The sequence below is a fragment of the Hakea prostrata genome, chromosome 7 (genome assembly GCF_041222555.1).
Source record: "Hakea prostrata isolate BN-2017 chromosome 7, UWA_Hpros_2, whole genome shotgun sequence".
Classification (NCBI taxonomy): Eukaryota; Viridiplantae; Streptophyta; class Magnoliopsida; order Proteales; family Proteaceae; genus Hakea; species Hakea prostrata.
In genome coordinates, this window is record NC_142606.1 from 68,189,445 (window position 1) to 68,206,076 (window position 16,632).

Here is a 16,632-nt window from a genome sequence, read left to right on the forward strand (position 1 = left end):
AAACCATCATCTGCTGCATTTGGCATCATCCACGTTTGTCCTAGAGCCCATAAATTGATGGACCCAACTCTCTGCAGTCTGCACTGGAGACGGCATATGCCTGACTTTTAGCTCTGTGACCAACCCTCTCGTTGTGGTCCTTGGGACCATACTTGCAGAGTTGCAGTAAGCCACTTCTTTAAATGAATTCATGTTTTTTTGAATTTTTAATAGAAGACAAGTTTTTTATTTAATTTTTTAGAAGGGTAAAAGTTCAGACGATTAGTAGCATTTTGGCATATTGGCAACCATTCACCCAGAATCCTATGCTGAAGAGATTCTTACCAATCAGTTTTTTTTTTTTTTTGGTAAAGAGATTCTTACCAATCAGTTATTATAATCTATCAATTTATTGCAAGAAATACTTACAAAACTCCCTTGAGCTCAAAGAGTTCGTTCAAGGGGAAGAGAAAAGTTGGCATACTAGTAACATTTTGGTAATGCTCTAAAAAATGCCTTCTTTGAGAGCGGAAGAAAAGGTTAGAAGCGTTTGATAAAACAGTTTGTTCTAACAAGGAAGTAATTAAGATATTAAGAAAAGACTATCTACCCAAGGAAATGAGGGAGCAAGATGATAGAAAACAAGAGAAAAGAACATCGACAAGATGAAAGGAGAAAAGAAAAGGAAAAAAAACAAAAAAGATGGAATCCCAGTACATAATCCCTACCTAAGCAAAACAAAAGTAACAGTGTAAGAAGTGAAGAAAAGCAAATCCAATTAGAGAGAAGGGAAAGCAACCTTGAAGGTTGGCATACCAACTGTAAACACACAAAAAAAGACAGCAGGAAAATAAGGACCAACGGAGTAAACAGAAAAACATAAATGCTGAAAAAGTACAATGCTACACTCCAGAGCTCAACCTGTAACTTGAAGTTAAGACTGGATACAAAACCCTAGGTCTGAGCCCCAGAGAATAATACAGACCTTTTTATATGCGTGGAACCAGCCCAACAAAGCTTCAACATACCCCTTCTGTTCTAGGTCTTGAGAACCCCCATGAGGCCCCTACCATTCCCAAGTCCCAACATAAAACAGGGAAAATGAAATATCTGCACCTATTAGGAGCAAAGAGACGAGAAGCACAAAAATCAACAGACCACTCTCCTGGTCAGAGTAACTCTTGCTCCTACTCTCCTACCATGGTGTAGATTATACCATTTCAGCATCACCACTCAATGTCCACGTATCTAATTCACAGCAAAACAAGATGTACATTCTTCAGAACTCCTAAGAAAATGTAAACAGAACAAAATATCACTGTGCTTCAAAACATAAGTAAATTCTCTTACTTGCTCTTCGCTTAGGTCTCACTAGTAAGAAGCCCCCATAGCAATCTCAACTTGGCTACGGGTTTGAACTTTATACGTTTAACATTTGTTTATCATAACCACTCAAAAGTATTTCTTGTTACAACAATATACCAGGTTTCACAGCAAATCCAGAGCCATCAATATCAACAACAATTCCCACTGGAGCAAATCCCATCAAAGGTTGGACCTCAGACATCTCAAATATGATGCATTTTTCTTCTTTCTGAAAGTCAAAAAAATAATTAGATGAAAACCATCCAAAGAAACTGATGGAGCAAAAGTGGATTCTAGAAAATCACTGGGTCAAGGTAGCAACTCAAAGGAACCGGCATCTGTAAAACTAACCAGAGTGGCACACCCACAAACAGGCCACGATTTGAGGCTTCTGATACCTTGAGCTACCAACTGGCTAATTGGAAATAAAGTTAAAGGAAGGAAATTAAATTAAAACAGTTAAAAAATTATCTAAATGAACAGATGACAATAATTCATGCTACTACATTGGCAAAGGGCGTCAATTTCTAATGAAGAATAGTAAATTTCTAATTTTCTGATCAAACAAAGGATAACTTTCCCAAAGGCCTACACAGTAAACATTATCAGGTCCAACAGTTGGATTCCTAAAATCAAAGTACTCATACACATGATGTGTCCCGCAGAACACCAGAGAGAAAAGAACAGGCCTAACTAGACAATTAAGCTAACCCACCACGCCTGCTTAGAGTTTGAGAACCTGTTTCTTATTGACGAGCCCTCTTGTTGCTGCAAGATGGGCACTTGTACTGCTTGATGTGCTCGGCCCTCGCGGGGGTGATCTTCACACACTTGCCATGGAACCACTTCTCACATATGTCACAGCAGATCCAAAACTCATCAGATGCATAGTTCTCCCCACATGCCCCACATAGCGTGTCCCCATGCTCCTCTTCATCTTCATCATCGAAACAATCATCTTCTTCCTTTGGCTGCATCCCCTTTGCATATTTGCCCTGGGGGGGTTCAGAGCCCCGCTGCTTTTGTTTAAACAGAAAAAGTAACACCATCGCAAGTATGGGAAAACCGTTAGTTAATAGTAGAGGTTAACACCATAGCAAGTACGGGAAACCCATTAATCATCAGTAGAGGTCAATACCACACCAAATAAACACCTACCCCCCCCCCCCCTTTTTTTTCCCTTGGGCTGGGGCAGTGGGGGGTTTTTTGGGTTGGGGAGGTAGTTGGATGTTGCCAAAGCTACTTGTTCAAGAAAATCTATATTTTTATAGCAAAACATTTTTTCTAATTGCATATAATATCTGAGAGGAAAATTGAGTAGAACACAGAGTATAACAAAAGAAGAAAAAAACAACCACGAAAGGACAAGAGGAAGCATCAATGCAACGGTAGGGTAGAACATAAAACGTTTCAAGCAAGAATCATGCATGTTCAAGGGGAAGATGAACATGCTTATCTTCTAGGCACCATCTCCAACAAAACACTTCCACACTAACTCATCACCTTACCTCAGCCACTCAACCCACAGCAGCCAGAATATCATATTAATGAGAAACCAAGTCTTTCCATTTTTCGTGACTAAAAAACAAGTCCACTAGGTCTCGGTGATTTGTTTGGTGACTTATGTTCTTGTTCGGTTGTGTTTCAGAAAGCTCTGATGAAATTCAGGGAGTTAGTCTACTGATGGTATCTATTGATCACCCCATTTAGTTGGGTTGACGTTGTGGTTGGTGTCTACTGGTGGTTTCTATCAAGCTCTCGAAATTAATATTGGTATTAACATGAGGTAGAAAAACAAATTTACATATAAAGGTTGGTTTCTCTATTTACAAGGAAACCCTTGTTTTGAGAACTTGTTTTAATTTAACCCAACCTTTCGTCTTTAATACCAATTCTAGATTTAGCCCCACTACTAAACTTATTCTGGAAGGGACTTGGATGTTTTAAATTTACAAAGTGCCACTTGGTTCTCTCCTTAAGTCATTTATACTTGTGGAGGCCAATAAGAGAACAAAACAAGGTTCCCAAGCCTCATGACTGAAGTTGCACATCAAAAGGAGTCAAACACGGCTCTTAGAAGCTTATCATTATTTAGAAGTCTATCATCATTCACTCAAACAATAGTCGAGATAATTTACAGCCACAGAAATTAGGCTAAACATTCAAAAGAAATTTTCTGATTACACAAGGATCTGTAGCCATTAGATACATGGTATCCAACAATCCTAAGTGGTTTCATGCATCAACTAGCAGAATAGAGATTGCACTCATTCATAAGTCCTCACCAAACCACACTCGGACCATTATTTCATGGATCCATGCAAAAATCACCACATAGCAGGTGCATACTAAAATATGCAAAACGTGATTCCACCAACTAATAACTTAATTCATAAAACACCCGAACAAGAGAAAAACTAGTAGACCAGAAGTCCTTTTTACCACTTTAGAGTTGGATTTGGGTTTGTTGCTGCTGTGATTTGAAACCGATGACTTCTCCTTTACTTGTTTCTTTGCAGCTCCTGTAACAACCTCGAATATTGTTGGGAGATCATTTATCATGCCAAAGAGACGTTTCCTACACCAAATATCCGGCAAGACTATGTTAGGTATATTCCAACATTAAGATTAAAAAGGAAGAAAACCTAGCAAGTAAATTCTCATCTGAGATTTCAAAGAGATCTGAAAACTAGGAAAATCAAAGTCATCACACAAGACAGTCAGGAATACATAGATCTCAAGGTTGGTCTTATGGCTGAATCTATAGCCCATTTAGTAGCATCTTTCTGCTAATACATCAATAAGCTGAATCAGAAAACTAAGCTGCTCTATACAATAAGCACCAGCTTAAGGCCAACTCCGGCTAGGTTAGGAGCCGGGGATAAGTAATACTGATAAGAGTTGTGGGGAACCTCATATATGCTGAGGTTTTGGGTCGCATTTGTATTTTCCTCACTTTAATACAAATGTCTTCTAGAGGAAAAGAAGGAAAAAGGGAGGGGGATGGAAGCACAGGCCAATAATACGATTGTAGTTACCCAGATGGAATATCATGTCAAAAAATTCCCACCAGCAAAACCATAGTCTTCCATGGCAATACAAAGCTCTGGAAGAAGATCAAACCTAACTTTTTATAATTCCTGATACTTCATATATATAATGTCATGAAAGGTGAGGTAACAGTTTCAAATGCAATCCCTAGAATATGGGTAGAAAATAGGAACACAGGATCTACTACATTATTTAGTCATGTCCTTTTAAGTCTATTTCTTTTATTATTTCACTTTCCAGGTCAATTTAGGTTTTCCTTATTAGTTAAGGATAGGGTTAGGCCATTCCTTGTAGTGTCTAAGTTTATTTCTGAGTCATTCATGTAATTTTGTCAGGAGGCCAGCATTGTACAAGAATTTGATTACTGAACTACTGGCTTGAACCTATGTGAAAATCCTAGAGGATGGTCAAATACCCATGTTGAGATTCACTGGCTGCGATAAGCCAACCTCACCAATCCCTGTTCCCTTCCCCATCCCCTTGCATTGATTTTTATCACCAAACCCAAGTTCTGACAAAGAAATTCTGAAGGAGATTTTCAAGATTATTGGAAATTCTTTGCAAGCAGTTCATGTGACGTAGTACTCGGTAAGGAAGGATCCAACAGGAGCCAATACCCATGAGATAGGATGAACTAGTCAATTCAGTTGAGTTAAAAATAAGGTTTGAGTCAAAACTAGGATCAGGATTTGTAGGACTAACGGTCTGATGATGCGATTATACTGATTGAATAACCATGAACCTAACAGTGAAGGTTTCTTTAAGTTTTAAGGGTGGAGTAGTGCTGAAGTAAAAACAAAAATGCGAAAAGGGTTCGCCTTTTCAGGTTTGTGGAAACAGAATACTTGGAGGAATCTGAGGTGTGTAGTAAGAATTCAGGCAGGAGCTTCATATCAACTCTTCTAGGGCAGAAAAGGCAATTCAATACAAATACCCTTTCAGAGTTTCTTCGTATCATTCTGCTTTTGGATTGGGAAACAAACTTCTAAAAGCATAAAGATTATGAAGCCAAGATGATATCAATCACGTTCCAACATTGGTTTCATTGCCCGGCCTCACATAACATTAGCAGATGAGTTTAAAAAAAATGCTAACAACCAGACAGACCATAATCCAAAGACTAGTAGAACAATTTGTAATTTTCTGGCACCTGTTAATGCACATAGTATTCCACCCAAAGCATACACAATAACCCTGGTTCCGGGGATCGGGATTGGATCAGCAGGATCCCCAATTTCAGGCAGGATTCAGCAGTCACCAAACCATTTACTGACTGATCTCAGCTGATACTTGTGGAAATTGGGCTAGATCGGTGGCCAGCAATCCAGTCTCAGATACCAATGTTTAAATACTTCCCTGCAACAGTCAGCTCTTTCTTTTTGTAATGAAAAAGGCCACCATTGCACAGCAATAATGCACATTTACTCAAGGAAATAAAGACAAGAAACCTTCAAGAATTATATTTTTCAAATAACAGAAAAACACATCCTGATGTAAGAGAGTAACTGCAAATACCACAAAAAACTGAGGCTTTGCAGAAAGCAGAGCTACAGAAGCAACTGTAGGATTCGGTGAAGTCACTATTATAGGGGACTCAGGGTCTCACTTGGTACCTCGCATTTTAAGCCCACAACTTAATTAGTCATAACATCCATGCCACCTAGCTTAAACTAGACCTGTAAATGGATAGCCAAAATCCGCCTCCAAATTCGCATTTGTATTCATTTAAGGGTGTCCATATCCGAAATTTTTCTTACCGGATTCGGATAATTGCTTATCAGATCGGATAATATCCAGATAGAGTAAAGTATCCAACATTTTTTTCTCTGAAAATGAATGAAAATCGGATTCAAAAACCGGTATTCGGATTCGGAAACCGGTAATCGGATAATCGGAAATAGAAAATTATCCGGTTAGAGTAAAGTATTAAACATTTTTCACAAAAAATGACTGATAATCGGATTCGGATTCTAGTAATCGGTAACCGGAAATTGTAAATCAAAAATAAACAAATAAAAAAAACGACAATTACCAATCAATAATCGGATAGTTTATCAGATCAGATTATTATCGGATATCCGATAAAGTTCCGGATTCGAATTCGGATGCATTTTCTAAATTTCTGCCAGATTCGGATTCGGATAGCAGTTTTGCTAATCGGATTCAGATTCGGATACTGGTGTATCCGAGCCGAATCCGATCCGTTTACAGGTCTAGCTTAAACACCAAAGGAGGGGAAAGAGAGAACAAAGATGAGCATGTTACATGTCATTGAAGAGGGAAGACAAAGCGACTGTAGCCACATATAACTCCTGCTTTGTCAGGGTCCCAGGAAGGGTGGATTCGAGACAGTCCAAACCTTCGATGTTTTGGCACAAAGTGGCAGCTTGCGTGCTACTGCTGGTAACCAAGCTTTTTACCATCGTATCAAGCGACAGCCCCTAAGGGACAGGATGATAAAGTAAATAACTAAAGCCCAGAGAGAGAAACAGTAGGAAAAACTTCTAAGATTTACTTATCCAAACAAACCATTCATTCGTGACACAATAACCTAGAATTTGTTGAAATTAATTTCCATCGGCCCTTTCAATGCTACATAAAGTACAAAACAGAGGTCTGCAACTAAAAGCAAATAGCAGGATTTACAATAAGACATCTCTACTATACCATGATAAAGAGCTGAAACATTAAATAAAAATAAAAAAATTACACAAATGAATCAAACAAATCAACCAAGTAAAATTCCACCAGACTGCATTTGTATAGATTGAGACCAGAGTACACAAAAAAGAAACCCATATAAAGCATACCTGTCATTTTTGTCAAATCCAAATCTAGCACCAAAATAAAATGCAACCGCAAGTAGCCATGCATCACTATGGACCGCAACCAAAGATAACCAGTCCTTTTCCTGCATTCCGTCTCTTGCAAAGTTTATACCCAATGCAGGCTCAGGAAGCTCTGGAGGCACCTCTTCTGCAGGTAAATTGACTTCCCACTGCTCGCTAGGAAATCCATACAGGCACAGATTCTCTTTCTCTGAAAAGTACAGAGCAGTGATCACTCAGTTATAAATATGGTAAAATGTATCATGAACATGAAAAAAATAATTAGTCAATGAACAACAAAACACTTAAAAGAAGAAACCAAGTAGAACACATCATAAATCAGGTCCCACCACAATGGGAAGTAAACCATAATCAAGAAATCCCTTGATGTGGTTGGAAAAGGATTTGAACATCCAACTACCAAAACTAGGTAATTGTGGAGAAAACCCCCCCCCCCCCAAAAAAAAAAAAAGTGAGAAAACAAACACAAACACCGGGGGGGGGGGGGGGGAATGGACTTTCTTTAACCGCTTAGACCATCTTCTTCCTAAAATAAATTCACTGAGCTATCTATTCCCCAATCCATGGTTGAGAGAAGTCCCAAGTGAAACATTCATAGCACCTGAGTTTCTAGGGTACTTGCACATTATTATTATTATTAGAGCAAATTACATAAAGCCCCCCTAGGTTTACAATCAATTACATATATTACCCCTGAAAAGATATCAATTACATGCACACCCCTAAAAGTTAACGCTTTTAAATTTAAAATTGAAAGACGATAGTACCCTAATTTACCCATCTTAATATCAATTGAAATGCCCTAACTACCCTTACTAACCCACTTAGAATCCAACCCTGGTTGAATATATCCTAAACTTTTCTTTTTGATGAATCATACTGGCATCAGCCTAGAGGCCGTGAATTCCTGTGTGATGGAAAACAAGTAATTCTTTCGAAGTTCATTCTCCTCAAAACCCTAGATATTGAACTCATTGAGCATTTCTTGAGAAACTCCTCGCTATCAAAACCCAAAGAGGTGGTTGCAAATCATTTTCCTCACATCTGCGTGTCGATCCTCTGTTGTAACAACTTTTTTAGGGAAACTTTTTCTTTTTTCAAATTTTTTTTTATTTTTTTGCTTCGGTATATACGAAATGGCGACCAGATTTGTTGCCTTATTCTGATGAAGTTTCCGAAGCCAGCGTTTGGGTGAGGCTTTCAGTAATTCAGTGCAGGAGGGATGTTTTCAACTCCATTCGTTCGGAGCCCACTGTTAATTCAGCTCTGTTGGATTCATCTCATCTGGAACTCTGAAGCTGCCGTTGGGACTGCTGTTACTTCGGCACATCATCGAGGGTCATCAAGAGTTTCACATCAGGAACTCTGAAACTGCCATCTGTTTCTTTGAACTATTGTTCTAATGTTGCCCTTATCTTCCGAAAATTCTTGATTTTGTCTGAAACTAGAGATTCATAACCTCTTGGCAATCCTAATCTCACAAATAAGTGCTCCCCCCCCCCCTCTCTTTTCTGAACAAACAATTCCTGAGTGAAATCGGAAGGTTTGGATACAGTAGTGTAGAGTCAAAGCAAGATCGTGGAGAACCAGTGATTTCCGACATGGGAGAGCACCAGCAGTGACATCAGTCTTGATTTCAGTTATTGTGTCTTTGAAAGATTTTGTAATTTGTTTTAATAGATATATAGAAGCAATGTTGTGTTATTATTATCATCTAAGGCTCAATAAACTCAAAATTGAATTCAAAGATCAATTTCTATTAATTCTAAGTTGAATTAAAATCAATTCAAACCAACTTAAACCCTAAAAATAAACATTGAGAAAAAGTATCTGTCCCAAATTTCTAACTAGAGATGACTTATAAAATAATTCATTCTTATTATCACCATAAAAAATAAAGAAAAAAATTAGGACATGATGTTGATAGAGAAAAAGATACTTGAATTGAATTAAGTATATCATGTCATCATATGATCATGTGGAAATTGTGGAAAATTAATATCTAGCTTTGTATGCATCGAAACTAAAAGAAGAAGAAATTTATAATCCATCAAACTTAACCTGATTCTCCAGGAACCTGCATAACTTACTATTATTTGGCTCGGTCAGACTTTACAGATCTAGAAGAACTCTTCAATTTTCACGTATCCAAATTGCTCCGTTTTTAAAATGGATTGAAGTAGTCCTAGATTGATGGATGATAAATAGAAGCAAGTCCTCCCAAAATCCTGAACACAACCAAATTATAGGACCAAAATAGGTCAGATTTAGCAAATGATTTTGTGATTTGGGCTAGAATGGGATGCTTTTTGTGCCTAGTGATGGAGATGGTTAATGCATAATTTCAAATGGGATTGTTAGGTTAGGCTTCAAAGAGATTAGGCTAGGTGTTAAGGCGAAAATATGACTACCTGAATGGGATGCACCTGTAATTTCTTTAAGTCCAGCAGACGGGAGATTTCTAGGTGTTAGAATGGGATGGAACTCAGACAGAATGTAGATAAACGATACTTAGAGATGACCCTCCATGTTAGGTGATGTTTCAGTAAGTAATTTGGGGTAGATCTAGAGTTCTATGTCTCTATGAAACTATGAAAATTCAAGAACCTTGCTAGTTTCTAGGGTTATGAATGTCGGAATGGGCCGAAACCTGGAGAAGATATAGGTAACAATATGGGGATAGGATCTTCCAAGTTTGGTTGGGTTTGGATGGCTAAATTTGGAATATGGACTTTCTTGTTTTAGGGGATTTGGTAGTCTTATGGACTTTCTTCTTTTAGGGGATTGAGGTAGTCTGAAACTAAGGAAAAATCCAGAAAATAAAAAACAAAAGAAATAGAAGGGAAATGGGGTGCTAGCTACCAGATACCCGGATGAGGGAGCCTTCTATGAAGCTGCGCACAGTTTCGCGTGCGTGTAGGCTGATTCCTCAACCAAAAGAAGGATCTTGACTTGTCTTCACCAAGAAACTTTTACCAAACGCCTTGGAGATCCCCTACCAATGGCTGGAAGACCATTCTAACTAAAAACAGTTTAGAGACAATAAAGCTGAGAAATTTCATACAATAATCAGTCTACACATTAATCTTCCCTCTAGGGGCTATAAGTAGGGCTAAATAGCCTAACAACTAATAATAGATATAGGAACAAAACTCCTAAAAGAAACCAAACTTGAAAAAACCAACTAGACTAAGGGTCCTAATAGACTCAGGGCTTGGGACACTTGGAACTGACATAAAACATCAGAAAAGACCATTCTTACAAATAACTTCAGTTGGGCAGAATTTACATGATTTAATCAATTATACTATTGTACCCTAAGTGCTCCCGTTACAGGCCCATTTCACTTTAAAAGCAAAGGATCAAGAGCCCAAGACCTACCACAGATTTATTTTTCCAAATAGGTACTGATCCTGCATCATTGATGTTATCACAATACCTATACACCACTTTCACTTGACTAATGTACCAATATTCACCCCCACCCAAAAAGAACCGGGGGGGGAGGGGGAGAGAGAAAAGAAGAAAGAAACGAACTCCTACTCCAGGTGAGAATGCATGAGCATGCTAACACACATGAACTCAAAATTGTAATACTTCAAATTTACAAGCTACTGAAACCTGAGTTGAAAATCCATGTAGCCAAGCTGCCTAGACAACCACCAACTCAGTCTAGCTACAAGAATGTGAGTGATATTGTGTAGAAATACATATTAAGGTTCGTCATCAAGAAGGATCGCCCTAACACGGTCAACAAATTCATACAAATGAAAGGACTTGTCTCAAGCAATTTTGAAAATGAAAGAAGGCTACCGAAAGCCCTTGGCACTTATCTGATCAATCACACTGATAGCTTCAATACTTGTGTAGAAATACATATTAAGGTTCGTCATCAAGAAGGATCGCCCTAACACGGTCAACAAATTCATACAAATGAAAGGACTTGTCTCAAGCAATTTTGAAAATGAAAGAAGGCTACCGAAAGCCCTTGGCACTTATCTAATCAATCACACTGATAGCTTCAATACTTCACTGAATTTTATTTTTTTTTAACTACTATTAGCTGTCTTTCAATGGTTACTAATCAAGTATACGTATAGTCGGCCTCCTTCACCACTCCAGTAGTGGCTCAGCTTGGTAGGGCTTACTTCGCCCGCATATTGTATTGGCTCAGCTTTGTCCCAGAAACAACTGCTTCCGTGTAATGTACCTAATTTCCCTCATAAACTACTTCCAGGGTTCCATCTTTTGCTACTTACCCTCAACGCAATAAGAGTTGTCTACCTAATCTAGCTCTAAGGAGGAGGAGGAGAAGAAGAAGAAGAAAAAATAAAAGTAAAATAAAAAGAGAGGGGAAATAAAAACAGATTGCTTTTTCTGACTTTCCTGCTATACTATATAAATAAGAAAGAAAAGTTGAGAATTAAAAATAGGTGTTAAGTAGGGACGGAAATGTATCATCGGTCTTTTTCTTTTTTCTGATGGACGCCAGATGAAGCAAAAATCTTTTGAATGAATGCCTTAATAATGTAGTTTGTTTCGTATCCGAGTTAAAGCCTTGTCTTTCTTTCCTTTGGTGCTTTTATATAATATAATGAAGAGGATCCCATCTCCTATTAAGAAGGAATTGAAAGTCATATTCAATCGCCCGAAAATCAAGCCAAGCTATTCAGCAAGGGCCTAGCGACAAGGGGATTTATTTTAAGATAATCCCTTTGTTTGCAAATGTGACACATCACATTGGCAACCCCCGTGGAAAGACAACCATTTGCCTTATTGGTGTTGCATTGCATACAAGCCCCCTCCAACACCTTGGGTTGCCTAAGAACCATAACAACTATGGAAATAATGAAAAGAAATATTCACCATAAGTCACATTCTAGATTAATATAAGTTATAATGCCATAAAATATCATGGGGTGTCTTCTTCAAATATGTTAGATATGTATCTTTTCAAAGAACAAGCAATCTAGAGCAACTTGTGCAGCACCTAGTTTGAGATTTATCCACATTCCTTCCATGTACCATGAAAGGTAACAATAACAAACCTTGTCCCAACTAAGTGGGGTCGACTACATGGTTCCTTGCCTTTCAATCAGCTATCTATTTGCGGCCACATTAGATATGATGAGGCCCAAGCTATGCATATCCTTTCTCACCACTTTTCCTAAGATTATCTTAAAGGTCTGCCCCTAGTTCTCTGATTCCTTCAATCTGAACTAAATCACTTCTTCATACAGGGGCATTTAAGTGCCTCCATTGAACATAGCCAGCATACTTCAATTAACTTTATCGTAGCTTGATGTACTAAAGCTACTCCTAGACCAGATCTACTATGATCATTAATACCCTTTCCTTCCTAGTTTTGCCCATCATCCATCTTAACATCCTTATTTTTGCTACCCTATGTTTACCTATATGAGTCTTCTTAACAGCCCAACACTTTGCACCATACATTAGGATTAGTTGTAACATGGTCCCATAGAAATTTTCCTTTGAGCTTCAAGTAAAACATTAGTCACATAAGACCCCAAATGCACCTCTTCACTTCATCCACCCTATTTCAATTTTCAGGGAACATCATCCTTTGTATCACCTTTATTATTTATGATGATTGAGCCACTAAAATAATCGTTGTGTGGGATCTCCTTCTCATCAAGCTACATCATGTCATCATCCATTGAAATACAACCAAAGTTACACACTAGATATTTTGTCCTCGTTCTATTTAAAAAAAACTCTAACTCTCTTAAAGAACATGACAATGTGAAAGACCAAATTGTTGGCTACTCCAGAATCCCACAATGTGGTCCTAACTCCTAAGGATTGATATGTCATTGAAACCTATGCTAAGATCACTAGACAACAACCCCCCCCCCTCCTTTTTGCCTTAAAATATCAGATTTTATAGGAATATCTAGTATCTGCTAATTTAAAAATGTATTCTGGAATGACTGAAATGACTACTATTGATTGGCATCAAACCAATAGTGATTACACAAGCTAAATCTTCAAATTGATATTTGAGGCCGAAAAAAAACTCTAATTCCAATAGGTGTATCTCTATAAACATCTTTGTCAAACTGAGACCAAAGGAGGGAAATCTCAAGCAAGGACTACGTGATGGGACTAGATACAAAAAGTCTATATAAAAGAAGGGGGGAATAGCTCAAATTGAAGAAACCAAGACGCAATTCATCATCTGGTAAATGAATGTAACATAACCAAACAAATCCTCAAACAAGTTATAATACAACAAACCAATAAACAGCTTCTAAGTTCCCTGTTTCCTGAACATAAATAAAACATTATCACTGCCACAATTTCAGATATGCAAGATTAAAAACTACATGTAGACATGGGAACAGGAATAAGGGTGCACTCCATCAGCCCATCAGTGTTATAATGCATGCAACCTTATACGTGCTTTCACAAAGAGGCTGTTTCCAAACTAAAATCAGTGACTACATGGCCACGGTGGAGCAATCTTACAGTCGCTCTAAGGCCCACCATCTAGCCATGGGAATGAAAACCACTACTTAAACTTAGAATGCTTTTGGGAAATCAAAAGAAATATGATCAATGTTGGCAGTCAAACACACAAAGAAATGCAAAGAACTTAATAACAAAGAAATCATAGTGTAAAAAAAAAAAAAACCTCCTGTTCCAGCCTTAAACTCATCTCCTTCCTTTGATATATCCTTTCTCCCATCCAAGATGGAGATTTCTCCAGTCAAACATTTATAAGTGCAAGCCTTTCATCTGTTTCCCCTCCAACCTACCTACATTCACAACCTAAGCCCCAACCCGCAAAAATCATGTTGAAAGCTAGTTCGAAATCCATGTAGACATGATGCCTAGACAACCACCAGTTCAGTTCAGCCCTAAATGAGGATTTCCATAATCATGTGGTCAGGCCTGTGATGCTATTGTTGTATTACACTTCATTCTGGAGGCTTGGAGCAGAATGTTAGGCCCATTAAAGATCAACCGGTAGCTAAGAGGGCCTATAAGCTAGAGTTTGTGTTCATGCCCACCCCCCAGGATCAACGCAGCCAGATCCCATAAAGACGAATGAGGTTATGTAGTAGTAGTTGTTTTCAAAGTGCCACATTGCCTTAGGGTCCAAGTTCCTTGTTGTTTCCTTCACATACAAGTCCCTTTCAATGAACTAGGTTACCCAAACATAATGACAACTTCGAAAATAATGAAAGAAATATTCATCTTATGTTACACAATTGGGTTAGTCTAAAATCTAATGCCGCAATCTTTGATATCTTCTTCCAATGCATCAGGTGTGTCATTTTTTACTTATGTAAAGCAATCTAGAGCACCTCTTTTACTTGAGTAAAGCAATCCAGAGCAGCTCTTTACTTTGGTAAAGCAATCTAGAGCAGCTCTTTTCCTTAGGTAAAGCAATCTAGAGGAGCTAAGCAATGGAGTTTTCCTGAAGAAGAAAGTCAACAACAAATTTGAGATTGGCCATGGTCCTTCTTCACATGCCATGACAAGAACTTAAATGGTGTTCCTACATTGAATTTATTATAATACCCATGAATCCTAACAAAGAACAATGAACAAAAGCATGATAGATAGAACTTTGAGGTCACACCAAGACTGAGAAACGACAACCAGATGGGACTATCAACACAGAAATCATGAAGGGGAAAAATAATAATAGCTTGAAATGCGGAAACCATGACGCAGTTAATCATCCAACTGAATGAAACATTAGTGAAGAGATACAATACAAACCCATGAACAAGAAATACTACAATAAAATCAATCAACAGTTGGTAGCTGCCTATTTCCTAAACATTAAACATTAAAAAAAAATTTGCCATCACCCATAACTTCAGTAAAACAACTACATTAAGAACCACATGCGATAAGAGAGCGAGAAACACTAGTTAGATTTAAAACGAATCCAGGAAAGAGAGAGATAATAATAAATCAAAGTCGGCAGTAAAAGACTCGCAGAAAAATGAAAAACTATTTATTCCGAAAAAAGGAATGAAAACGAATAGAAATCACAAAATTCGCGCTACTCCGTAAATAACTCAACATTATACCTTCCATACTTAATCAATAATTAAAGAAAACACACACGCGGATATTATATCACTAAAAACACAGAGAAAGGTAAAAAGAAACAAAAACCCTAACCAGGATCGCACTGCTGAAAGAATTCTTCAACGTCTGCAGAAAAATTAAAAAAACAGACACATTAGGGTCACCAGGAAACGAAACCCAGAATTCAAACAAAAGAATTAAAATTGAAAACAAACAAGTATATCGTAAATCTTTCAACAACAGGGGGGGAAATTAACGATAAAAGAGTAAAACAAAAGAAAGAGTACCGGTGGTTAAAGCTTTGATCATGCCAGCTCGTCGACCTTTGAAATCTCGAAAAACCTCCTCGACAGTTCGAGGATTGTAAGCTCCGGGACCTTCCATGTTCCAAAATTCAAAAACCTTTCCAAGGTAGACGAACGAGGAAGGAGAAGATGATAAACTACTGTAACAAGACTAGCAGAGAAGATTGGAAACAGCAATTTGAGGGGTTTTTAGGAGTAAACGTTGGAATTTGAAACCAGAGAGAGTAAAACCAACATTGTTCAAGAGAGAGAGAGAGAGAGAGAGAGAGGGAGAAAGAAAGGCTGGGGTTTTGTTTGAAAGGAGGGAAATAGGCAAAATATTTGACCACTCTCAGAAGAGTGTGTGGAGAGAGAAAGTGAATGCGTGTGAAAGAGAGAGTAGAAGATTGTAAAACAAATTTATAGTTAAAAGTGGATATCGGAGAAAATAGTTTGTGAGAAACAGAGAGATTGTAAATAAAATAATAATTGAAAGTGGAGATTGAAGAAAATAGTTTATGGACTTGAAAGTATGAGATTAACCGGATTTGACATAATGAAAAAATCCCGCGCGAAAGGATAAAAGTAGGGAAAGTCTACGCCGCCAGCCAAGAAACCCGAATGGGAGCACTAAGCACGCAGCAGCGTTACGATCCTTGTTTTATTGTAAACATTGGATTTGCCGGATACTTGAGCGGATATCGGTTAGGGTCCTTGTATCGGGTCAAAAATTCCTTTTTAATATATAAATAGATTAAATTATATATATATATACCCTTGGATTTATAAATTAATATCTTCGGAATCCGGATCACCTCCCCCTTTGATGATCAAATTACATATAAACCCCTCATGTTTATAAATTATTCATCTTAAAAGTTCGGGTCACCTCCCCATCTGGGGAGCACAATATGCTTCAATGATGTTTTTTTTATCACACAAATTGTGTGGGACTTATTTTAAATTGTTAATAAAATAATTTAGAGGTGAGACTCTAGTGGGTCCCACATGGGGCTCCACACAATATGTGT

The 16,632-nt window shown here is 37.9% G+C and overlaps 1 protein-coding gene across 4 annotated transcripts; it reads right to left on the bottom strand.

Moving 5' to 3' along the window:
* Nucleotides 1-830: 830 nt before the first annotated feature.
* AL4 (alfin-like 4) lies at nt 831-15,973 on the bottom strand. Of its 4 annotated transcripts, XR_016174357.1 has the most exons (7): nt 15,605-15,973; nt 15,411-15,443; nt 7,206-7,434; nt 3,787-3,922; nt 1,696-2,363; nt 1,330-1,573; nt 831-1,227 (listed from the first exon to the last, which is right to left on the bottom strand). XR_016174357.1 is itself a non-coding variant. In XM_089160965.1 (5 exons), the coding sequence occupies exons 1-5, from the start codon at nt 15,699-15,701 to the stop codon at nt 2,091-2,093; spliced, it is 768 nt and encodes a 255-aa protein (XP_089017091.1). In that variant the 5' UTR covers nt 15,702-15,973; the 3' UTR covers nt 831-2,090. The 4 variants fall into 4 exon arrangements, 1 of the variants encoding a protein (XP_089017091.1); XR_016174358.1 differs by having other exon boundaries at nt 1,330-2,360; XR_016174356.1 differs by having other exon boundaries at nt 1,330-2,363.
* Between the last annotated feature and the right edge of the window lie 659 nt (nt 15,974-16,632).

Coding starts and splice junctions, on each gene's coding strand:
- AL4 (XM_089160965.1), bottom strand. CDS start 15,701: ATGGAAGGTCCCGGAGCTTACAATCCTCGAACTGTCGAGGAGGTTTTT. Junction 15,444..15,604: donor GATCAAAGCTTTAACCACCG/GTACTCTTTCTT, acceptor ATTTTTCTGCAG/ACGTTGAAGAATTCTTTCAG. Junction 7,435..15,410: donor CTTTCAGCAGTGCGATCCTG/GTTAGGGTTTTT, acceptor TGTACTTTTCAG/AGAAAGAGAATCTGTGCCTG.